Source organism: Pelobates fuscus, chromosome 3, assembly GCF_036172605.1.
Source record: "Pelobates fuscus isolate aPelFus1 chromosome 3, aPelFus1.pri, whole genome shotgun sequence".
Classification (NCBI taxonomy): domain Eukaryota; kingdom Metazoa; phylum Chordata; class Amphibia; order Anura; family Pelobatidae; genus Pelobates; species Pelobates fuscus.
The window spans coordinates 223,537,957-223,564,604 of NC_086319.1; the positions used below are offsets into that span (position 1 = coordinate 223,537,957).

At 42.9% G+C, this 26,648-nt stretch overlaps 1 protein-coding gene across 2 annotated transcripts in view; it reads left to right on the forward strand.

Moving 5' to 3' along the window:
- The window catches only part of RELN (reelin), a 466,948-nt gene that overhangs the window by 214,944 nt on the left and 225,356 nt on the right, over positions 1–26,648 (forward strand). For both annotated transcript variants that reach the window (XM_063448139.1, XM_063448140.1), the window contains exons 9-10: positions 20,713–20,809; positions 21,817–22,057. In XM_063448139.1, the coding sequence (XP_063304209.1) occupies positions 20,713–20,809; positions 21,817–22,057 (338 nt within the window). The remainder of the gene's footprint in view (positions 1–20,712; positions 20,810–21,816; positions 22,058–26,648) is intronic.

A 26,648-nucleotide genomic window follows, 5' to 3' on the forward strand; every position in this document is an offset into this window, starting at 1 on the left:
GCAGGACATGCAGGGAGCACTGTTCCACTGCTCTCCACAGGTTTTCATGGGTGGAGCGATGACGTAGCGGCCCTCATAGAGCGCGTCCAGGGTCTGTTGGAGGGAGCCGCTGAGTTGAGCCGACGAGCAGGGTAATATTTGAAAGGCTGACGGCTGGCGGCGGGAGAAGGGAGAAGGGAGGAGGTATCCCCCATGAGTCAAGTGAGGTGCCGCAGGAAATCTGGTTGCAGCGGGGGCAACATTCCCTGAACAGTGATGACCACAGGAGACGGTTGGTAAAAAAAAAAAACCCGGGGCAAGCATTCAGCAAGCCGGCTGCACTCAACTAAAAGCTAAGTTCAAAAGTCTGCTAGAAGCTAATGTATAAATAGTATATACTACTGTACTCTAAGGGCTAGTAGGGGTATGAAAATCTAGTGACAAGGAAGGTAGTGAGGTTTCCTAATATAATAAGGTCTTGAGGATAAAAAAAATAAAAAAATTTATTGGCTGACTGATTCTTTATAATAGGAGCAAGGTGCTCAAAAGAAAACACCACTGGGTGTTCGCGGTCATTCTTTTCAATCTTCTCCCTCTCTGTTTGGAGGTCTGTGGCCTGGGTGTTTTTTTTTTGTTTTGTTTTTCGTCTGCCTGCCTAAAGTTGCCAAAAAAGAAAAGGAAAAAGAAAAAAAATTAGATATACTGTTCCTATGCTGTTTCGCCCCCTGCCTAAAATTGGAAGTGTTATTCCCACGAGGTGTGATACACAGCATCCTAGTTAAGGTGCAAGGGACGACGAGAGGAAAGAAATTACAAGAAAGTATAATAAACTAAAGAAACCTAAGTGAATAGGAGGAGAGAGGAGAGGAGAAAGAAATCCATATATAATAGGAGGAAGAAAGGGAGGAGAAGGAAAGAAAAGAAGATACAGAGGAAATAAACAAAATGGTCACAAAAAAGACAATGGAGGGAAAACAATTAAGAAAAGAAAGATAACCTGAAAGCATAATAGAAAAACGCCTCTCCTTTTTTTCACCACAACAGCCAGGAAATAAAATATACGTGGAAGAATCTCTCCAGACAAATAGCACCACAGACGGAGACATCAACAAAGGTCACTTGGAGGATAGCCAGGAAACAGGCGAGGGAAGGAAGGAATACGACCACCTGCTTAAACACCTAGATAGTCAATTTGAGAGGCTTAAGGAGGAGATGCAAAACAGTACCAGGGATATCAAGAAAGAGTTAGCTGGCCTCTACAAACCCTCAGAGAGGAATATCTTGCAATGGAAAGAAAAATTATAGAAATGGAGAACAAGCTGATAGATGCTGAAGACAGAGCAAGGAGGAAGAACCTCAGAATTAGAGAAATACCAGAACAAGTAATTACTAAAAACCTAGAGTCATACATAGAGGGTTTTTTCAAACACTTGGATGTGGAGTGGGACTTCAAAATTCCGGCAATAGAGAGATGACACAGAGTTAACAAACCAAGAGGAGTCCCAGATCACCTTCCAAGGGATGTGATGTTACGATGCACTTCTTTCAAACTTAAGACCCAAATAATGAGTGCCCTTAGAGGAAAAAAATGCTCTCAAGAGTATGAAACCCTGAAAGTATTTCAGGACTTATCCTGGTCAACTAGACAGAAGAGGAAAACCTTCGCCGATAGTACAATATTACTAAGAAAAAACAACATTAAATATCGCTGGGGATTCCCCATAAAAATACCGTATTTTTCGCTCCATAAGACGGACCACACCATAAGACGCACCTAGTTTTTAGAGGAGGAAACCCAGAAAAAAAAAATATTCTTAACAAACGGTCCCATAGTGTTTCTTACTATGGGAAAGTTTGTTCAGAATATTTTTTTTTCTCCCCTGTCCCATAGTGTTCCTTACCACCCACTCCCCTCTCCTGTTCCATAATGATCTTTAACCCCCCCTCCCCTGACCCATAGTGATCTTTAAACCGCCCTCCCCTGTCCCATCGTGATTTTTACCCCCCCTTCCTCTGTCCCATAGTGATTTCAACCCCTCCTCCCCTGTCCCATAGTGATTTTAACCCCCCTTCCTCTGTCCCATAGTGATTTCAACCCCTCCTCCCCTGTCCCATAGTGATTTCAACCCCTCCTCCCCTGTCCCATAGTGTTCTTTAACCCCCTCCTCCCCTTGTCCAATAGTGTTCTCATCCCATAGTGTTCCCTCCTCCCCTCATCCCATAGTGTTCTTCCCCCCTCCCCTTATCCCATAGTGCACTTTCCCTCCCATAGTGTCCCCTCCCCCCATAGTGTCCCCTCCCCTCCCCCATAGTGTCCCTCTCCCCTCCCCCCATAGTGTCCCCCTCCCCTCCCCCCATAATGTCCCCCTCCCCTCCTCCCATAGTGCCCCCTCCCCTCATAGTGCCCCATAGTGTCCCCCTCCCCTCGTCCCATAGTGTCCCCCAATTACTTACTTGTCTTGAAGCGTGGGCCGGCTTCACAGCGTGCACCGCGGTACTGGAACTTCAATTTCAGGTTGCGGTTTCCAGCGGGACTGAAAGGAAGTGTGCACACTTCCTTTCAGTCCCGCCGGAAACCGCAACCTGAAATTGAAGTTCCAGTACCGCGGTGCGCGCTGTGAAGCCGGCCCACGCTACAAGACAGGTAAGTAAAGCTTCATATTCGCTCCATAAGACGCACAGACATTTCCCCTCACTTTTGAGGGGAAAAAAAGTGCGTCTTATGGAGCGAAAAATACGGTAATTATAACACACAAAAATAAAACTATAGCAATCGATCATGCAGAAGAACTAAAAAATTGGTTAACAACAAATAATATAGGAAAGGGCCCTAAGCATCCAATTATAATTAGCGAGGCCTCAAGGAGCTAAAAGGGGAAGTAAGGGGAACAAATACACTAAATTAAGAATAAAAAATTGTTACAGTACACAACAGGGAAAGGGATAATACATAGAAATTTAAGAACACAGTTAAAAAAGAAGGCAAGGAATATACTAAGTAAAGAAAAATTACCACAGCAAATATACAGCACAAAAAGAGTTAACACACAGCTAAGGACAACAACACACAGACAGACAGAAGTTAGCACATACAAAATAAAGTTAATATGAAAGCGGGAGAAAATTAAATCACATGTAATTTAAAGCATAACAAGACAGACCATAAGAGCACTAAAAAATGTGAAAAAATTAGAAATGAACAAACAAATCAAAAAAGAAAAAAATTCCAAATGAGGAGACACATATTCACATAAGGAAAACTAAGTACACAAGAATATAAATCTTCACATGAAAATAGAAAAGGGAACATATAAGCCAAAAGAGGCGCAATGTAAATAAGTTAGACTGCACTTAAAAGAAAAAGAAAAGAAAAGAGAATAAGGAAAAGAGGAAAAAAAGGGGGGCTCCCTCCATAGTACAGACCCTTAGTACGCCTTTCCCACAGGACAAGTGGGATCTTTACTTGAGTAATGCTAGACGATACTCGAGACACGGTATGGCGGGGGATTTACGCCATACAAAACCTAATATATAAGTGGATTCCTAAACACTGGAACTACTTAGCACGTGAAACAAATATTAAGTATTCCTATGAATCTTGCCTTACAAAAAAAGATGGAGTGAGAGAACCCCAAGAACAGACAGATACATTTAAATTAAGTTAGCATCAATAAATGCCAGTGGGATCAATTCACCTGGCAAAAGGTCGATAATTTTTGAATATTTAACAAAAATTAGGATACAAATCTGTGCCTTACAAGAAACACATTGGACAAAATGCAATAAAAAGACAATTAGTTCAGCAAGATACCCCAAAATCATTAGCGCCTCTATGAAAAAAAAAAGAAGAAAACAAAAAGAGGGGTTTGCTTTCTTGTTTGAAAAAAAATAGATTCAGAAGGTCGATATATCATCTTAGTTTGTGAAATTAACAACAAACTATTCACACTTGCCAACATATATGCTCCAAATAAATCAACAATAAATTATATCATAAAAGTGATATAAGAAGATAGAACAAATTAAGCAAGGAGTGGTACTTTTAATCGGGGACTTCAATTGTGTAATAGACCCTGCAAAAGATAGGAAGAATCAGAAGGAACGAAGAAACAAGACCACCAGTGGAAACAGAATGCAAAACCTTCTGAACTCTTACAATCTGAGAGATATATGGAGAACATTCCATCCCTCAGATTTAGACTTTACATGTTACTCTAGAACAGGGGCAGGCAACCTTTTAGCAGCACTGTGCCGATATAGGATTGTGATGTCCCGTAGCGTGACGGTCCTATTTCTTTTTTTTTTTTAATCAAGGTGTGTATGCTGCCGTATTCTGCTTGTTATTTTTACTGTAATTGCTTTGTATTGTTGTATTTGTGTGTATATGCAGGGCCTTCTTTAATAGTGACTGGACCCTGGGCAAAGCATTTGCTTAGGGCCCCCTGGACCCTGTCCCTCCTTCCTAGCCATGCAATCACGTCCTCCACCTCAACGCAGTGGCGGGCCTAAAGTAGAGAGGTGCAAGAATTTTGGGGGGTCTCCCTGTTGCACGGGTGATTAAAAGGTAGATCCCCATCTGTCGTGCAACTCCAGAAATGCATTGATAGCTGGGGCTCTACCATTTACCCATGTTTGCAGGTCTGTATTTAGCACTAAGCAGTTTTTGTTTTTGAATGTAAACAGGTTTTTGTATGGAATTTGTTTGTACGTGGTGTTGGCATGATTGCAAGCATGTATTTGTGTAGTGTTGGTTTTTGAATGCAGGGGTGTATTTACATATCATTTTGGTGTGTAACACAGACATGTGTTTGTACGTAGTGTTGAGATTTGAATGCAGAGGTGTGTTAGTGTGTGAATGCTGATATGTATGAACATATACACACACAGAGATATATACACACTGAAATGCACACACACTGACACACACACAGACACACTGACACACACACACACACAGACATACTGACACACACACACACAGACATGCTGACACACGCACACACACACAGACATGCTGACACACACACACACACACAGACATGCTGACACACACACACAGACATGCTGACACACACACACACACACAGACATGCTGACACACACACACACACAGACATGCTGACACACACACACACAGACATGCTGACACACACACACACAGACATGCTGACACACACACACAGACATGCTGACACACACACGCTGACACACACACGCTGACATGCTGACACACACACACTCACTGACACACACAAAGACATGCTGACACACACACACACACACACACACACACTGACAGACATATTGACACAGACATACACTTTAAAACCCACCCTCCAGTTTCCTAACTTTCCTGCTGGTGGTTGAAGGTGTTGGGAGTTGGGGTCTAGCGCTCTCGGCCAGCCCCCCTCCAATCTGCCTACTCTTCTTTCCCACGCGCTCCTCTCTTTGTGGGAGGAAGTGATGCGCGGCCGTCACTTCCTCCCAGCCTGCTGCCGAAAAGCAAGGGGCCCGCTCGCGCTGTTAAAGCGCCTCAGCGTGCGGCGGGCCCCTGCTGACAGAAGCCCACCAGGTGGTCCTTTGTTTATGGGCCACCCGGTGGGCCTCCTTAGTGTGCAGATTACCGGCCAGAGGGTTAGAAATAGTTGAGGCCAGCAGGGCTCATGGTGCAGCTGCCCAGTTTGCCCCGCGTTAAAGATGGCCCTGCGTATACGAGCTATTATATTGTTTATGGTATTGTATATGATACATATGAATGTGGGCTGTGTTTGGGGGCCGCTTGTGCAAGTGTGTGTGTGTGTGTGGATGGATATGTCACAGTGTGTGTTTGGTAGTGTGTGGAGGCTTTTTGGGGTATTGCATGTGAGGTTGTGTGCATGTATGTGGATTGTTAGTGGTGTTTCGTTTGTGCGGATTGTGTGTATGTTTGTGTGTGGGCTGTCCAGATTATTTGTATGAGGGGAGGGTTATTCTGCATTTCTGTGTATATCTAGCAGTGTGGGTGGCTTCTCTGGGTTCCAGTGGGGGCCAGGCTGGCCAGGTACAGGTCAAGGACAGGAGCTGCAACAGCAGCTGCAGGCTGCTCTACTACAGTGTGGATTATTATTCACAAGTGCTCTGAGATCACTACCTCTACGTGCTGCAATGCATAAATTGAGGATTGTCCTTCACCACCTTCTCGGATTAGCAGATATCTGAAGTTTTACTGGGACTCCTGATAGGCCGGAGCCTGTTTGGCTCTAGCAGCCTTGAGTGCCGTGCAAAGGCACCTGGAGTGCCGTGCATGGCACTAGTGCCGTAGGTTGCCTACCCCTGCTCTAGAACTTACAATTCTTACTCAAGAATTGATCTTATACTGGGAAATGTCTCAATGCTTTATCTGACAAAAAAGATAGAGATAAAAGATATAACATGGTCAGACCACAGTCCGATTATATTAGATTATATTAGAAAATTTTCCCAAGGACTGGCGCTTAAAGGATGGCATACTGCACAAAAAGAAACATGTAGAGGAGATTAAAAGAACAACCAAACTTTTTTTCTTGGAAAATAAAAATAATGGCACACCAGACATTATGGTCTGGTGTGCTTTCAAAAGTGTAATTAGAGGTCAGATAATAAAAATTGTGGCCACCGAAAAAAAGAAAGGATTACCGCCCTTAGCAAATTTATACATAACATTAAGCGATCAAAAAAAAAACGAAATAGAACATTAGATACATGTGCAGTTAATGGAAAAGGCCGCTAAACAGCTAGAATTCCTACAAGCAAGATGGTACTTTAAGGGCAACAAACCGGAAGCATTAATGACCAACAAATTGAAAAAAGAAAATGATAAAAGAACAATCTACAAAATAAAAGATAAAGACAGATATTTGTTGACCCCAGTAGGGATAGGAAAAGCATTTGGTAAATTCTATCAGGACCTGTACAATTTACCAGGAGAAATATATGGTAAAGAAGAAGACATAGAGACTTTTTTTCCAAAAGATAACTATGCCAAAAATACTATCAGATCAACAAGAAAGCATAAATCAACCAATAACAGAAATGGAGGTCAGCAGAGCAATAGAGAAGCTCAAATTAAAAACTGCACCGGGCCCAGATGGCTTCACTAACAAATTCTATAAAATAATGAAAGACCAACTTAAAGGAGAATTGGTTAATACATACAACTATATAATTAAAACAGGACAATGTCCAGGAGAGTTGCTGAGAGCAAACATAGTTCCTATCCCAAAAGCAGACAAAGACGTGGAGCTGATCAGTAACTACAGACCAGTTTCTCTAATTAACACAGATATTAAAATCTTTTCCTCCATTTTGGCAGAAAGGCTTAAAAGAGTTATTCCACAACTAATCAACTATGACCAAGTAGGATTTATACCTGAGAGGTCTCCTATTAATAATCTTAAAAAAATAATTAACATACTAGAAGAAACAGAAAAAAATTAAACGCCCTTAATTTTACTATCGATAGACGCAGAGAAAGCGTTTGATAGGGTGGGGTGGAATTTTATGTTGGCGACTTTAAAACAATTTGGAATCCCCGGTGCTATGTTACAAGCAATCTCAGCCCTCTATATGGAGCCATCAGCAAAAGTCATAGGGTCGGGATTTACTTCACAAAACTTCAACATAAGAAATGGGACAAGACAAGGATGTCCTCTGTCTCCACTATTGTATATAATGGTTTTAGAACCTCTGGCAATCGCAGTCAGACAAAACAAGAGAATAAAGGGATTTACTAACAAGGCTGGACAATCAAAGCTCAATATATATGCAGATGATATCTTACTTACATTAGAAGATCCAGAAACTTCGGTTTCAGAGTTATTGGAGGAAATAACAATATACTCCAAAGTTTCAGGCTATGAGATAAATTTAGAGAAATCAAATTATATCGCAAAAAATGTGGAAAGAAGAGTAATGATTTTTCTTGTACAAAACCTTGGCCTCCCAGAGAATAAAGACAAACTATGTTATCTCGGCGTAATGATAACGCCAAATTTAAGAGGTTTAATTGAAGCAAATTTCCTACCATTACTAACACAAACAAATAAAAAACTAAAGGACTGGAAAGGATTGGGATTCTCCTGGTCTGGCAGAATGAATATCTTAAAAACATACATCCTACCAAAATGGTTATATATATGGAGAATAGTGATGTCGCGAACATAAAATTTTCGGTTCGCGAGCGGCGAACGCGAACTTCCTCAAACGTTCGCGAACCGGCGAACCGAGCGAACCGCCATTGACTTCAATGGGCAGGCGAATTTTAAACCCCACAGGGACTCTTTCTGGCCACAGTAGTGATGGAAAAGTTGTTTCAAGGGGACTAACACCTGGACTGTAGCATGCCGGAGGGGGATCCATGCCAAAACTCCCATGGAAAATTACACAGTTGATGCAGAGTCTGGTTTTAATCCATAAAGGGCATAAATCAGCTAACATTCCTAAATCACAATGGATATGGATTGACACCTGACATATGACATATTGACACCTTGACATATGGATTGACACCTGTCCTCAGAGACCCTGATACACACTGACACAGAGCAGAATAGGGACTGTTCCTCCTACATAGGGTCACTTGGCAGATATGGATTGACACCTGTCCTCAGGGACCCTGATACACACTGGCACAGAGCAGAATAGGGACTGTTCCCCCTACATAGGGTCACTTGGCAGATATGGATTGACACCTGTCCTCAGGGACCCTGATACACACAGACACAGATCAGAATAGGGACTGTTCCCCCTACATAGGGTCACTTGGCAGATATGGATTGACACCTATCCTAAGGATCCCTGATACACACTGACACAGAGCAGAATAGGGACTGTTCCCCCTACATAGGGTCACTTGGCAGATATGGATTGACACCTGTCCTCAGGGACCCTGATACACACTGACACAGAGCAGAATAGGGACTGTTCCCCCTACATAGGGTCACTTGGCAGATATGGATTGACACCTATCCTAAGGATCCCTGATACACACTGACACAGAGCAGAATAGGGACTGTTCCCCCTACATAGGGTCACTTGGCAGATATGGATTGACACCTATCCTAAGGATCCCTGATACACACTGACACAGAGCAGAATAGGGACTGTTCCCCCTACATAGGGTCACTTGGCAGATATGGATTGACACCTGTCCTCAGGGACCCTGATACACACTGACACAGAGCAGAATAGGGACTGTTCCTTGGCAGATATGGATTAACACCTGTCCTCAGGGACCCTGATACACAATGACACAGAGCAGAATAGGGACTGTTCCCCCTACATAGGGTCACTTGGCAGATATGGATTGACACCTGTCCTCAGAGACCCTGATACACACTGACACAGAGCAGAATAGGGACTGTTCCCCCTACATAGGGTCACTTGGCAGATATGGATTGCCACCTGTCCTCAGGGACCCTGATACACACTGACACAGTGCAGAATAGGGACTGTTCCTCCTACATAGGGTCACTTGGCAGATATGGATTGACACCTGTCCTCAGAGACCCTGATACACACTGACACAGAGCAGAATAGGGACTGTTCCCCCTACATAGGGTCACTTGGCAGATATGGATTGACACCTGTCCTCAGAGACCCTGATACACACTGACACAGAGCAGAATAGGGACTGTTCCCCCTACATAGGGTCACTTGGCAGATATGGATTGACACCTGTCCTCAGGGACCCTGATACACACAGACACAGAGCAGAATAGGGACTGTTGGCCTGACATACAGACGCTTGCAGACAACTAACTGCTATTCAATCTATAACAGTGAAAAAAGTTTTTTGTTTTTAAATGCACGCTATTGTGACACCAGATATGAGTGGTGGCACTGGGCAAGTGGGCACAGTATCCACTGTGAGCCTGACACACAGGCGCTTGCAAACAACTAACTGCTATTCAATCTATTACAGTGAAAAAAAGTTTGTGGGTTTTTAAATGCACTTTTTTGTGCCACCAGATATGAGTGGCACTGTGCACACTGGCAAGTACACCTGTTGGCCTGACACACAGACGCTTGCAGACAACTAACTGCTATTCAATCTATAACAGTGAAAAAAGTTTTTTATTTTTAAATGCACGCTATTGTGACACCAGATATGAGTGGTGGCACTGGGCAAGTGGGCACAGTTTCCACTGTGAGCCTGACACACAGACGCTTGCAGACAACTAACTGCTATTCAATCTATTACAGTGAAAAACAAGTTTGTGGGTTTTTAAATGCACGCTATTGTGCCACCAGATATGAGTGGCACTGTGCACACTGGCAGAGTACACGCTGTTGGCCTGACACACAGACGCTTGCAGACAACTAACTGCTATTCAATCTATAACAGTGAAAAAATGTTTTTGTTTTTAAATGCAAGCTATTGTGACACCAGAAATGAGTGGTGGCACTGGGCAAGTGGGCACAGTATCCACTGTGAGCCTGACACACAGACGCTTGCAGACAACTAACTGCTATTCAATCTATTACAGTGAAAAAAAAGTTTGTGGGTTTTTAAATGCACGCTATTGTGCCACCAGATATGAGTGGCACTGTGCACACTGGCAGAGTGCACGCTGTTGGCCTGACACACAGACGCTTGCAGACAACTAACTGCTAATTAATCTATTACAGTGAAAAAAAATGTTTTGTTTTTAAATGCAAGCTATTGTGACACCAGATATGAGTGGTGGCACTGGGCAAGTGGGCACAGTATCCACTGTGAGCCTGACACACAGACGCTTGCAGACAACTAACTGCTATTCAGTTTATTACAGTGAAAAAAAAGTTTGTGGGTTTTTAAATGCACACTATTGTGCCACCAGATATTTGTGGCACTGTGCACACTGGCAGAGTACACACTGTTGGCCTGACACACAGACGCTTGCAGACAACTAACTGCTAATTAATCTATTACAGTGAAAAAACATTTTTTGTTTTTAAATGCAAGCTATTGTGACACCAGATATGAGTGGTGGCACTGGGCAAGTGGGCATAGTATCCACTGTGATCCTGACACAGAAGCTGGCAGGCAGACAGGCAACTGCAATTAGATTACACACACAAAAAAAAGCAGACTGATGTTCTAGCCCTAAAAAGGGCTTTTTGGGTGCTGTCCTTACAGCAGAGATCAGATGAGTCCTTCAGGACTGTAGTGGACACTGAATACACTAGCCTAGCTATACATTTCCCTATCAAATGAGCAGCAGCTACACTTTCCCTCCTCTATCTAAGAATGCAGCTTCATAATGAATCTAAAATGGATGCTGGGAGGGAGGTGGGAGGGTCTGGAAGGGAGGGTCTGCTGCTGATTGTCTGGAATGTGTCTGCTGACTGTGAGGCACAGGGTCAAAGTTTAGTCAATGATGACGAATAGGGGGCGGATCGAACCGCTCATGTGTTCGCCCGCCGTGGCGAGCTCGAACACGCTATGTTCGCCGGGAACTATTCGCCTGCGAACAGTTCGGTGCATCACTAATGGAGAATGATACCGTTGAACTTTCCAGAAAATTGGTTTGCACTATTACACTCATCGTTTTGCTAATTTGTGTGGGGAGGAAAAAAATCCAGGGTAAAAATTAAAAATGTAGCTAGGTTAAAACAAGATGGAGGTCTGGGGTGTCCAGAGATAATGCAAAGCTACACAACAAGCAGCAGGGCCGGCGCTACCTGTTAGGGGGACTAGGCAGCCGCCTAGGGCTCCCCTTGGGAAGGGGCGCCGCCAGGAGCGCCGGCCCCCCTCATGCTGCAGCCACCCGAGCGCTCTGCAGAGAGCCTCAGGCGGCTGCAGCTTTGCCCGGGCTGGTGCGTCCATGAGGGCGCACCGCCCGGGCACAGCCAGAGGAGAGGGGCTGACAGGAGGGAAGCGCTCAACACTCCCTCCTGTCACTCCCTCACTGTAGCGTGGCCGAGCCCTGTATGGTCCACGGGTACAGGGAGCATCTGTCTCCTGTACCCGGCCGGACGAACAGGAAGTGCACACTTAGTCCGTCTGGGTACAGGAGACAGATGCTCCCTGTACCCGCAGATCATACAGGGCTCAGTCACGCTACAATAGAGGTGGAGGGGAGGAATTGACAGTGAGGGGGGGGAGGAATGGACAGTGGGGGGGGGGAGGAATTGACAGTGGGGGGGAGAGGAATGGACAGTGAGGGGGGGAGGAATTGACAGTGGGGGGAGAGGAATGGACAGTGGGGGGAGAGGAATGAACAGTGGGGGGGAAAGAAATTGACAGGGAGAGGGGGGAGAGAAAGAAATTGAGAAGGGGAATTGACGGGGAGAGAAAGAAATTGACAGTGGGGTGAGAGTGACAGGGTAGGGAGGGTGAATGAGAGTGGGGAGGTGGAGGGGAGAAGAGAGTGACAAGGGAGGGGGAGAGAGAAATTGACAGGGGAGAGAAAGAAATTGACAGAGAGTGACAGTGACAGGGTAGGGAGGGGGAATGACAGTGGAGAGGTGGAGGGGAGAAGAGAGTGACAATGGAGGGGGAGAGAAGAGAGTGACAAGGGAGGGGGGAGAAGAGAGGGACAAGGGGGAAGAGGGGGAGGAAGAGAGTGACAAGGGGGGAGAGATTGACATCCATCCATCACACACACACACACACAATCACACACAATGCACCCCTTACACACAAAGACAATGCACCCCTTGCACACAGAAAAATACACAATGCATTACACACACAATGCAGTACACACACAGACACACACACACAAGCAATGCATCCCTTACACACACAGAAACACAATGCATTCCTTACACACACTCAATGCACCCCTTACACACACTCAATGCACCCCTTACAGACGCACACACTGCATCCCGTACATACACAAAAACACACCTTGCAGCCATTACACATACAAACACAGATTCACACAATGCATTCCTTACACACATATCAGGACATCCCCTACACACTCCAACCCCTGTGAACAAACTCATTGGTGGAACATGAAGGTGAACCCTGGGACCCAGACCTTGAGCTGTGTAAAGGGCCCCCAAAAAATGGAGCTGCTTTCCGTTCTCCCAGAACATTGCTTTTTGTGACCACAGTTACAAACAGCCTCCAGCGAGCCTGTTCTACACCAGACCAGTGGAGCCAGACTGCAGCTAGAGCCCATCATCATCCTCATCTGGTTGTAAGTAGGCAATCTAGCATATTATTCGTGGCACTAATCTCTAATTTACCTCACATTAAAGAAACACTATAGTCCCTAGAACCACTGCAGCTTAATGTAGTGGTTCTGGTGTCTATAGCCTGTCCCTGCAGGCCTTTTAATGTAAACACGGCGGCACTGCAGCACTGGCGTTATATGGGTGGGGCATTGAGATGTCACATGGGGGGGGGCGGCAAACTTTACTTTTGCCTAGGGCGGCAAAAATCCTTGCACCGGCCCTGCAAGCAGACTCTTCCACATTGTGCTCACCCAGAATAAGATGGCCACCAAAGAAATCTGGTACAATATGGAAAAGATAAAAACAGAGGTAAGCAATTTGACCTGAATAAAAAAAGCGATCAAAGATGCACGGAGTAAATCACAGATATTCGCAGACCTAACAAATTGGTGGGACAAAATCACATCTAACATAGGCTTGAGAAACAAAATTATAGAGGAGCTCCCAATTTCAGTGTTTCCAGACATGCTAGAAAATATAAAAATGGCTAACTAAGAAACCAGGGGGATCAAGGAAATTAAGAACATAATAGTGGAGAAAAAAATAAAACCCTTTAGGCAAATGCTAGAGGAATTCAACATCCCTGAAAATGAAAAATTAAACTACTTGAGAATTAAGGGTTTTATCTCCGAATACCTAGTTAAACACAAGGAGGAGGAAAACTTAAAACTCAAACATCTTCTGGACTTAAACAATCATAAAAATGTAATGACAAAATGTGTTAAAGTTATATATGGATGGAGGCACGACAAACCAATAGGCCTGATTAAAAAATGGGAAGAAGAATTGCAAGTTCCTATAGCAGAAGAGCACTGGAAAAGCTCTCTAAATAAAGTTTATAAATACATACACTGTTTAAATCTTATAGAAACACAATTTAAGCTAGCCAATAGATGGTATATGACACCTAAACGTCTAAACAGAATTTCTCTGGAGACATCCGATAGATGTTGGAAATGTAATGCTAACGAAGGCAATCTAATCCACACTTGGTGGAACTGTCCTCTGATTAAACAATTTTGGAAGAAAGTACTGAAGCTTATTGACCAAACAACTGGAAAGAAAATGAATTTCAAACCAGAAGTATTCCTATTAAACTTAAGATGGCCCAGAATGCCAAAGAATGAACAAATGGTGATTATACATATCATCACGGCCGCCAAACTCTTATTAGCACGCAATTGGAAAACACAGACAATTCCACATATCCAAGAATTATCATCCCAGGTGACTTGGAAAGCGAAAATGGAAAGGGACATACTAGCGAACCAGGGAAATAGATATACCCAGATAGAAGACTGGGATATGTGGATTAATACATTCGAATCTTTAACCCAAGAAGCGGTATAGTGAAGGATTTAAAGGGCCTCCAGAAGTTTGGTCCTTAAGGGATTAAGTGATTGCTGTGCACTTGTCAAAATAGCTAAAGCCTCATTTAAATTTGTGTATATTCCTGAGGTCTGGCTTTTACTCAGTCTGATGACTGTATTGCCTTAAATAAAATACAAGTTGACCATTATATACAGTACTCATATTTAAAAACTGTGTTTTAAATGCAAAGATGAATAAACACATAGCTAACACATTATACATTGTGCCTCAATAGCCAAAGAGTTCATTGCTTGAAATAACTAGTGGTGATTTTGCATTGATGCTGAATTTCTGTAAATAAAACTAGCGGGAGACATCTCAATTTCCCTCTCATTATGCGCCTATTCATTCTGCTGTATAGAATAAAGTTTCGTTTCATCTTTCATGCTGTATGAATGTATTTGACAAACTAAGGATGAGGTTGATTGGTTTTGAACGTGGCTCCTCTAAGTAAAATAAATGAATATGATTAAAATTTGGAACCTTAGTGTGGTGTAAAGTACAAAGATGGACGGCAGATGTTCTGTCATTGAAACACAAGCATTGGCAGCAGATGGGCTCAAAGTAAACATGAGATGTCTTTTCTTCTGCCCTTCATTTGTATGTTTGTTTTATTTAAACACAAAATTTAACTGTGTGGCATGTCTATGATGCAGAATGTTTATACCAACAAAAAGCTAATAAATATAGTTTTGGTTTCATTAAACCCAGGTGGTAAGACTTGCTGATTACATCTAGTAACCTGTCTTGCTTTTTTTTCTCAAGAAATGGGCATATCCATGAAATAAAATAGCAATGTTTATAGTTCCCTAAAGTTATAAACTGCTTTGTCACATCCATTTGAAAAGTATTTATTTATTTGCACTTTTGAAGTGATTAAACAGAAGGTGACACAAAAAGCAGTGGGTTGCTGTAGAATATTGTCCATCAACTTCTTCTTCAGGTGTAATACAGTTACCTAGTTTTTGTATGTGGGATATCCTTCTAGTGATACCGGAGAAACTGACGGAAGCCAAGCACAGAGAGATGGACACAGGTTTCTTCAGGAAGGAAGAGATTCTTTATTCGGTTCACCGATCGGGACTCAGAGGGACTAATGTCACCAAAATACAACAAGTTCTGAGCCCCGGACAATAGTGCAGGCTCCTTATATAGGCACATAACTCCTCCCATATTAAGCTCCACCCGCACATTCTCATAACCAATTAAAACGAACAAGAACTAACTTCCTGCTTGACCGCATGGCTTGTCTAGCACAATGGAGGAGGGGAATACTATATCCGGTATTCTCGCACATGCTCCGTACACTACTGATCGTATCTTTGCCACGTGCAACCAACCGACCGATACGCCAGTATATGCACGTACACATGCCACGTGGTCATCTCGGCCTACTAAATTTATTTTTACCGAGATTCCACCACACTAGGTCAGTGATGGCGAACCTTTTTGAGCCCGAGTGCCCAAACCGCAAAACATGCCAACATTTTTTTTCCTCAAAGTGCCAACACAGCAGTTAAACCTGAATACTGAGGTTAAGTTTAGAAAAAACAACTCGTACAGTTGTCCGAACTAATTAACATCTTTTGTTTTAAAAGAAGAACACAACAACAGAGAGTTCAATGATACAATTTTCAAATAATCATATAAATAGATACAATTAAGCTTATATTTATTAGTATCTCCAACAAATGCAATACACACAGACTGCTGAATACAGTCAGAGACTTCTGAACACATTAACACACCGACTGCTGAATACATACACACACCAACACACACAGACTGCTGAATACACACACACAGACTGCTAAATACACAGAAGGACTGCTGAATACATACACACAGTCCGCTGAATACATGCACACAGGCCGCTGAATACACACACACAAACATACACACAGACTGCTGAATATGTACACACAGTCTGCTGAATACACACACACAGACTGCTGAATATACACAACCTGCTGATTATATACAGACTGCTGAATACACACACTGCTGAATAAACATACAGACAGACTGCTGAATACACACGCACACACACAGAATGCCAAATATACACAGACAGACTGCTGAGTACACACAGACTGCTGAAATCTTACACACAGTCTGCTGAATACATACACACAAATACACACACAGACTGCTGAATACACACACAGTCTGCTGAATACACACACACACACACACACACACAGACTGCTGACTACATGCAGCCTGCTGAATACACACACTTCATTGAGGGGTACAGTATACGTTTGGGTATACGGGTGCGGAGTGTGTGTGCTGTGTGTGTCAGGGGTGCTGTGTGTGTGTTTCTGAGGGGTGCTCTGTGTGCATCTGAGGGGTGCTGTGTGTATGTGTGTGTTGCTGTATGTGAGGGGTGTTGTGTGTGAGTAGTGCTGTGTGTGAGGGGGGTGCTGTGTGTGTGTGTGGGTGCTTATGTGTGGGGAGAGGGATGCTATGTGGGGGGATGAGTGCTGTGTGTGGGGGAGGGTGCTGTGTGGAGGGGAGGGGTGCTGTGTGGGGGGAGGAATGATGTGTAGAGGGGGTGATGTGTGTGGGGGGTGCTATGTTAGGGAGGAGTGCTGTGTTTGGGGGGGTGCTGTGTGGGGGGTAGGGGTACTGTGTGTGTGTGAGGGGTAGAGGAGCTGTGTGTGTGGGAGGTAGAGGTGCAGTGTGTGGGGGGGGTGGTAAAGGTGGTGGTAAAGATACATAAAATCATTATCCCCCCTCCCTTCTTCTTACCTTTGGTGAATGGGGGGGGGGACACAGCCCCCCTGGTGGTTCAGTGGTGGTAAGTATGTGTCTGGCTGCAGCTCTCCTGTCCTCCCGCACAACGCTGCATATAGCCACGGCAACGCTCCATACAGCCTGCTCAGGGGAGGAAAGGCGAGCTGCTTCCCAGATCCCTCCCCCTGCCTCCTGGTCCTCCCGACACGAAAGCAGAGTAGGCACCAGCGGCCCCTATTGCCGCGTATCCACAGAGAGGGCTCTACGTGCCATAGGGTCGCCATCGCTGTTCTAGGTACAGACTGATTAAAATGCCATATAACCCTAGTTAGTTTAATAAAGTTCTTAACACACATGGCTGTTTTTACCAGAACTCCTCAACCCTCTCCTCAAGGCACACCTAACAGTCTAGGACTTTGGGATTACCCAGGTGTGTCTACGGTGTTTAGAAAAAAACAAAAAAAATAGAAACACCTTTGACTTTTTTTTTCTTTTTCTAAACACCTTAGACACACTCAGGTAATCCTCAAATCCTGGACTGTTAGATATGTGTGTATATATATATATATATATATATATATATATATATATATATATATCTATATATAAAGATGCCAAAATACCAGAGTATTGCAGTATGCAATGATACCTTTTTTATTGGACGAACATAATATTTCAAAGACAAGCTTTTGAGAGTTTTCTCTCTTCCTCAGGTCTGAAGCAATACTGATCAATCTTATAGTCTAACACTTAAAACAACTGATGTTAGAGAAGAGGAGGGAGGGGTGATTTGGTTGTCATAAATAGCAGAAGATGTGCCTGAAAGTGAAAGGTTCAGGTTGGGTGAGAATAGCCAGAAAAAGTTAATAAACAGAGAAGAGTCAATAGGGTTGCAGTGTGTGAAGGCAGGACTTTTTATGTTAATACAAATGGTTTATTTATTAAACAGTAAGCTGTGGTTACATGACTGCTAGCTCCAGCACCTGAATCCAACAAAGGTTGCAGAAGGCAATGTGGCCACCATGTATGAGTCTTGATCCTCTTAATCCTCTTGTATGGTATTACTCCTATAGTATACATCCACATAAAGATAGCAAGTCTATATGAAAGATCTGTTGCACTGTTGGTACTGAAACCCTTGAGTGTTTTCTTTATGTGGATATATATATATATATATATATATATATATATATATATATATACTGAACAAAATTATAAACGCAACACTTTTGTTTCTTCCCCCATTTTTCATGAGCTGAACTCAAAGATCTAAGACGTTTTCTATGTACATAAAAAGCCTATTTCTCTCAAATATTGTTCACAAATCTGTCTAAATCTGTGTTAGTGAGCACTTCTCCTTTGATGAGAAAAGCCATCCACCTCACAGGTGTGGCTTATCATGATGCCGATTAGACAGCATGATTATTGCAAAGGTGTGCCTTAGGCTGGCCAAAATAAAAGACCACTCTGTTTTATCACACAACACAATGCCACAGATGTTGCAAGTTTTGAGCGAGCGTGCAATTGGCATGCTGACTGCAGGAATGTTCACCAGAGCTGTGGCCCATGAATTGAATGTTAATTTCTCTACCATAAGCAGTCACCAAAAGGCGAGAATTTGGCAGTAGATCCAACCGGCCTCACAACCGCGGACCACGTGTAACCACACCAGCCCAGGACCTCTACATCCAGCATCTTCACCTCCAAGATCGTCTGAGACCAGCCACCCGGACAGCTGCTGCAACAATCTTTTTGCATAACCAAAGAATTTCTGCACAAACTGCCAGAAAGCATCTCAGGGAAGCTCATCTGCATGCTCTTCATCCTCATCGGAGTCTCGACCTGACTGCAGGCTGTCCCTCACCATACCCACACACAATTGAGACCCCAAATTGGAGTTCCCAGAGGAACTAGTCGGACCACGACTCAGCCCCCGAGACCAATGGTTACAATTGTTTATGTTACTGTATAATCTTGGTTTTATTATATTTTGAATATACGATATGTTTTAAACGACATTGACCTCAGAGCAAAATAGCCAAACAACCTCACCACACGATGGAAACTCCATAAGCATACCACCACAGACAATAGGCTTCTGAGACATATCAACCTACTGTATAACCACGCTACCCCGACAATAAACCATGTAATTGACTAACAACAGAAATGGTTGAACGGTTGAAATAAATGCCAGCAAATCTCAATGAACTGAAGCATTATTGTAAAGAAGAGTAGGGAGAAAAATTCATCCACAACGATGTGGGAGACTGATAAAGTCAACAAAAACAGAGAATATGAGAAGCCTCAAAACAGACAAAAGCTTAGAATAACTCAGTAACTTGCCCTTCGGTAAATCCCTGTTCAAGTCTCAAAATAGTTTTTGCTCACGTTTGCCATTAGAGAGAACTTGTTTCATTGCATATTAGGCTAATCCACCCAAAACGTCAGTCCATAACTGAAATGCCAGCAAGTTCTCTCTGCTCGAGAGATACAGCAACCCCGAATGATTGTTTGTTGATGACCAGCAACAATTGCTTCTCTAAAGACCATTGCTGATGTCTTTCCTCCTTGGCATTGTGTTAGCATACACTTGAATGCTCCAGACTTAGAAACTGATAAAACATCGGCTTTTACGGAGGTAGTCACACTTGCTGATGATCAATTAATCTAGGGCATTTGGTTAGCAGAACCTGTCTGCTACTTAGCCTCTTACTTTCTATGGAAGCAGTAAAGGTGCACTTAGTTTTTTACACACGGCTTCTCCATTTCGGCTTCATTTTTGTTAAATAAATCCTGACACAGTGTAGTATGTCATGTATAGTTGTTCATCTGAAGTTGTATTTACCTAATGTTAGGATCTGATAAGCAACAGATGATTGTTATTATGTCCTGAAATGTGAAACCAAAGAATTCAAAGAGGGAGTATTTTCTTTTTCCCATGACAGCGTGCGTGTGTGTGTGTGTTTTATATATATATATATATATAAAAGCCATGAATGCAATAGCAATCACTTATATTTGATCCATCCTTACTTTTGTCACTTTTTGACCATATTTTAATAGTCAGCATTAGGATTGTACGATTATTGATTATTCTCTCTGTAATATTTAGGTCACAAATGTCAGTTCTATATGCATCGTTATAGTATGCACATAATTCACATTCCTCCCTTGGGAAATCTGCGATAGATTACTCCGCTCAGCTGTGATTTATAACTTTTATATCAATCCTGACTTCCAAAGCATGGATAAATCTGCTGCTTACTCTCAGGAAAAGCTATAATGGTATTTCATTATTGATTTAGTTATTTAACATATAAAAAAAATGAGTGCAAAGTACAGGGGGTCACTTGCCATTTGGGACTATTAGGGTATAATTAATGGTTTCCTCACAGCATAACATTTTCTTAATATGGTTATATCTTACAGGCTCAGGCTCATGCCGCTTCAGCTACTCTGACCCTGGTATCTTGGTCTCCTATGCTAAGAACAACAATTCGAGCTGGGTGACACTGGAGACAATTAGGTGTGTTCATGTATTTAAATTTGAGATATTGTTATAATTATTTGTTTCATTTTCTATGTGTCTTTTACTAATAATTAAAAAAAAATTAAAAACACCATGATGTGAACCAGATATTTTATATTCATTCAGTCTCATTTGTCAAACTATAATTATATGAACCCCAAACTGAACTGACTAGCTTCTCTTTCATAAAGAAAATCAAATCTATTTTCCTATTTGTTTTTTATAATGAGGGAATGCCGAGTTGAGTAATAGAGGGTTTTAGATGAACTACAATTATCCTCAATGTAGCCATTATACTGTGTGGAAGGTACTCCATAATTCCCTCCTTAGATTAGCGTTAAAATACCGTATGCATTCTTTTTAAATTTTAAATTTGCTTATTTTATGTATGTAATTACAAAATGGTGGGTCATATTTAGAATTTATATATATATTGTGTACCTATCATTTACACAATTTATAACTGTAATCAATTAGTAAATAATACGTATTTCACGTTAGCACTGAGAGTTGTTGCACAATTAGGCACTTCATATCTAAGCCACTTCACATATAAACTGGAATATGAAGTATACTTTACAGAAAATAGATTTTTATCTGGACTATAACTATATTAAAAGGGGTCTATTTTCTAATTCTGCTATATATACAGTTTGGTAATTGTAGCCAAATTGTAGCCACAATTCCTAGATTATTGTATTATCTCACTAGAATAAAAATAACCTATACTAAAAAAACCCAGGCTAGGGACATAGCTGTGTGTTTCATTAAAGGAACACTCAAAGCACCAAAATAGCTCATGCTTAATAAAGCGGTTTTGGTGTATATACCATGCCCTTGCAGTCTCACTGCTTAATGCTTTAATGAAATCAAGCACAAAGTGCATGAATCAGTAAATGCAATATTATTGTCTTTCTCCACTGCTCTCAGTTGCAGTATGCTTTGCAATTTTTATATAAAATATATGTGTGAGTGATTTCTATATGATTATTGTTTTTTTATAGTGCCCCGTCCAATGTTACCACGATTATCCACATTATCTACCTTCCAAGTGAAGCCAAAGGTGAAAATGTAAAGTTTCGCTGGAAGCAGGAGAACACCCTGGATGGAGATGTGTACGAGGCCTGCTGGGCATTGGACAACATTCTGATTATCAACTCTGCTCACAAGCAAGTCGTGTTAGAAGACAATCTAGATCCCATGGATACTGGAAACTGGCTCTTCTTCCCTGGGGCTACTGTCAAGGTTTGCATCTGTTCAGTATTTATTGTGGGATAATTCTTTGTCAGATTATTGTGTGAAAAACAGGATGATCGCTTATGTATATAGGGTACGATCTACACAAAGGTTTTCACCTTTATACATATATTTTTGCTGCTACCATTTTGTTATAAAATTTATATATATTTTTAAATAAAATAAATGCATTTATTATTACTATTATTTTAACTCCTACAGAAAATGTATAGTTATCATTAAGCAACATACTCTGACTTTTTTGTCCCTGGTAGCCCATGTTTTTTTATTTTTTTTAAATTAACAGTTTTTTATTTTCATAAAGTCAATAGGGTACAGAAGAAAGAAGGGGAGGGTGTTGGGGTGTTATACACCGTTTACACCAATTGTAACAAGCCTCAAGAGGAAAGAAGGGAAACACTTATAATCAGTCCCATCTGCACAGTTGACCTTTGGTATAAAAAGGAGGTGGGGGGGAGAGGGTGAGATCTCCCCTGGAATGTACCTAGTTGCTAGCGTATAGTGCACTGGTGCCACACCGACTTACTCCTCATGTGCAACACGGTGTGTCCCGAGATTGCTGAGCCTCCTCTGGCTCAGACTGGCTCAGGCACCGCATCCCAGTCATGTTAAGGTACATTGTGGCTTGTGCCTGGGCATGTTAACCTGGAGTTAACATTGGAGGGGGGGGGGGGGGGCGGGGAGAGGGTACAGAAAAAAGAAAAGAAAGGGGAAGGGGAAGGGAAGGGGTGGTGAGGTGGTGTTCTTTACTTCAGTATGGCCCTAGGTCCTAGTAAATAATAATGTCCGAGTGTGCTGTGGTAGTGGGATACACGCCATGGTATTCTCAAACTCTAGGTGGGGTAATCATTCTTTACGCAGAGGTTTCAATTACATCTGGGGAGGGTTGCTACCATTTTGGGCATGGGACTCTGTGTATGTGGGATTGAATGTTGGTATCCTGTCAGTGACTTTGACGTTCTTTTGTTGTAATCACTTTGTTGGTGCTATGTTACATTAAGTAACATTCCCCTTATCCCAAAAATCAGCCCATGGTGCCCAGGACATCTGAAAGGACTCTCTCTGTGGGGCCGTTTTGGCCGTCAAGCCTTCATATATGTGGTAGTGGTGGATTTTAGTTAACAATTGGGTTTTAGAGGGACATTGCGGCTTTTTCCAGTGTGTTGCTATAAGATTTCGCACTGCCAATGCAGTGATTGCTAATATGCATTTGACCGACTTTGGGGTCGAGTTCGGGTAGGAAAGAAATATCCCTGTGTGTACATCCAGAGGTGGTGCCGTGATGCCGATGGTCTGTAGGGTGGACTGTGCTTCCTCCCACAGGGGATGTATCTGTTGGCATGCCCACCAAATGTGTAACATTGTGCCTTGTTGTTCCGCACATCTCCAGCAAAGCAAAGTGATACAGAGTTGTACATGGTATGGAGTCTGTGGGGTGTTAAGTACCACCTGTATACCAACTTCTCGTGGGTCTCTATGTGTGAGTAGCATTGTGTAAGACCCTTAAGGGCATTGGGGGATGCCAACACTTCTGCATCAGTTATCTGCTCATCACATTCAGTGAGCCACTGGGCCACGAAGGGTGGAGGGTAGTGTGGTGCTGTTTGCAGAACTACTTGGTATCACAGGGCAAGGGTTTTCAGTTTGGTTGGGGTTTGCCAGCATCTGTTATACAATGTGTCTACTACCCTTGTGTCGCGACTATCATTCGTAGTGGTTTGTGCCACATGAGTGGGTATGACACTTTTGAGTTGCATGTAGGGGAATATTGAGGAGTTAGTTAGTTTAAAGTCATGTTGCAGGTCAGGGAAAGGTTTGATAAGGTTGTGCTGCATGACTTGGTCTAAGTGGGTAATACCTAACTTGACCCAGGAGTTCAGCGAGAGCCACAGCGAGATTGCTCGCAGGGCCGTCACTGGTGCACGAGGGTGGAACTTGTGGGTAGCGTTTTGTCTGTGTCTTAGTACATCCCAGTGATGTAGGGTGAGCAAAGTGGTTGGAAGGCCCATGTTTTATTGGTTATCTAATAATATCTCATTTCTTTTATCCTTTTATCTGGATCTGACTGTGAGATAATAGACAGATGTTCTCTGTTCTCTCAACTACCATCTCAATAAGATACAACCTTGCTGCAGGAGTTTTTTGCTTGACATGCGCATAGTCGTCCCCTAGGCATAATCTAAATGAACCCCCATAAAAACCACCCCCCCAAATTAAACATGGACACCAATAGTTTTTGGGGAAAATGATCACAGTTTTATTAAATTTGATAAAGTAATTTAAATAAATTTAAATAAGGGGTCATAGTCAAACACACTTAAAGATATCAAAGCCCAGCAAATGTCAATGTAAAACTTTTACAGACAATGACCCCAACATAAATAACAGCAATATATTAATACATCATTTAACTTTAAAACAACACAAACAGTTACCACAGCCACCAAGCATCTTTTTCCTTTTGTAGGGGTATACCGAGATACCCCTACACACCCAGGTTCTGAGCTACCAACGAGCTCGAACCTACCAAACCAATCCATGCATAACTATTGATCCTGAACTTGAACTCCCCCACTTACCAAGCCAACCTACCCCCCAATTTTCCTATCCATCCCCACCATTGCACAGAGCTTGACCACCTCAAGCTACCTGAGTGCCCACCCCATCCGCCTAAACAGAGCCTGCCGCACACCTTCCTGAAAACCGAAATTTAAAAAATATATGCCCACATCAGAAAGATGTACCCCATCATGCTGAAAATAGCCAGAAAGCATAGCTCCCAACTCTCAATGCCTTGCTACGACATTTGGCAATCACTGCGGGGACTCTAGCAAAATGCCAATGCAGACACGACATCATTTCAGACCAAATAACAATCACACCCGGGACCAAACCCCTCACCCTATCCACGTCCCTCTTCATGCACCGCACCAATTCCTTTTGGGGCACAAGACCCAAATCATTAACCCCAGGATGAAACAGAATGAAATCCAGAACTAACCCTTGCCCTATCTTCCTAAACAATTCAGAGCACCGAACGAACCGCCAAATACCATGAGGCACCACCCACAGGACACACACTTGAGCCAGGTAAACAATACAATTTGACCAAACAACCCTTACTGAAAACATCAGTTTTTGAATAACAAAGATGAATATTAACCCTATCCCCCCCCAGACCTTGCAATGCCCCAACCAGCCGGATGAGCAACTCAAACGACACCAGTCTTCTGGTATCCAGAGCTTTCTTCCCTCTGACAAACCAGAAAGTGCTTGGTCAAGTCTTCCCACCCATTTAACTTGAAGAGGAAAGCCAAATCTGCTAGATTACAGTCGACAACCGATGGCGAGGCCCCAGATGCAAACAACCGACACATAAACCATAACAAAACATCTAAACGTACCTCCACAGAATGATTCCCCTCCGTACACCCCCATGCAGCATCCCATAAATCCCAAACTTTACTGTATGCTGCCCAAGTGCTTGGCAACAACAAATTCCTGATTAGTCCTCCAAGTATGAAGTCCCCAGCAGCCACATTTCGACCAGGCAAGATAAACATTTCACCTGCGCCACTGCTGCCTCTGCACGGAATCTCGCCCACTGTAAGGAAAAAAGCAAATTAGCGATTATGTTTTAGAAGCCAGAAACATGACGTGCACAAAAAATAATATTAAATTGCATGGAATTCAGAACAAAGTGACGCAGCAGCCGAACCACGGGGACTAAAGAGGCCGACAAGTTATTCACCTCGTCCACCACCACCATGTTATCGGTAAAGAAGACGACTGTCCTGTCCCGCAATAGTGGCCCCAATAGGGACAATGCCACCAATAATGGAAACAGTTCTAAAAATGCTAAATTCCGAATAAGCGAGCTCGAAGACCAATACTAAGGTGCTCTGCGCACCATTGGCCAGCAAAGTAGGCGCCAAAACCTCCACTACCCGAAGCATCTGTAAACAGTTCCAGTTCAGATGAGAAGACTGCCTTGTCCCAAAAGAAAACCTGCCCATTAAAGCCATGCAAGAAATTTTCCCAAATGCCTATGTTCTCCTTCTTGGGTCCCGATACCCTGATGATGATGATAATGATGTAATGACCATATACCACAGGTGGCCTTGGACAAGAATTTATTGAACACCCTCCCCACCAGGATCACCCGCCACGCAAAATTCAAGCACCCAATTAATGACTGCAACATGTGTAAGGTTACTTTCTTAGACCACCAAACCTCTGCAATGACCTCCCGAAGAGCAACCAACTAGTCCTGCAGTAAACGACATTCACCTGCCACAGTGTCGATCTCGAGCCCCAAGAAACGAAGACACGTCAAAGGCCCTACAGTTTTGTCACCCGCCAATGGTACCCTGAAGACATAAGCCACCCATTCCAGTGTTCGTTAACCAATCCTGCAGGCATCAGAACCGGAGGGACCGACACACAAGAAGTCGTCCAAATAATGGACCACAAACTTGGTGCCCACCTCCATCTTAACTACCCATTCTAAGAAGGTGCTACTTTTTTCAAAGTATGCACAGGAGATGGAACATCCCATGGGCAGACATAGATCAATTTA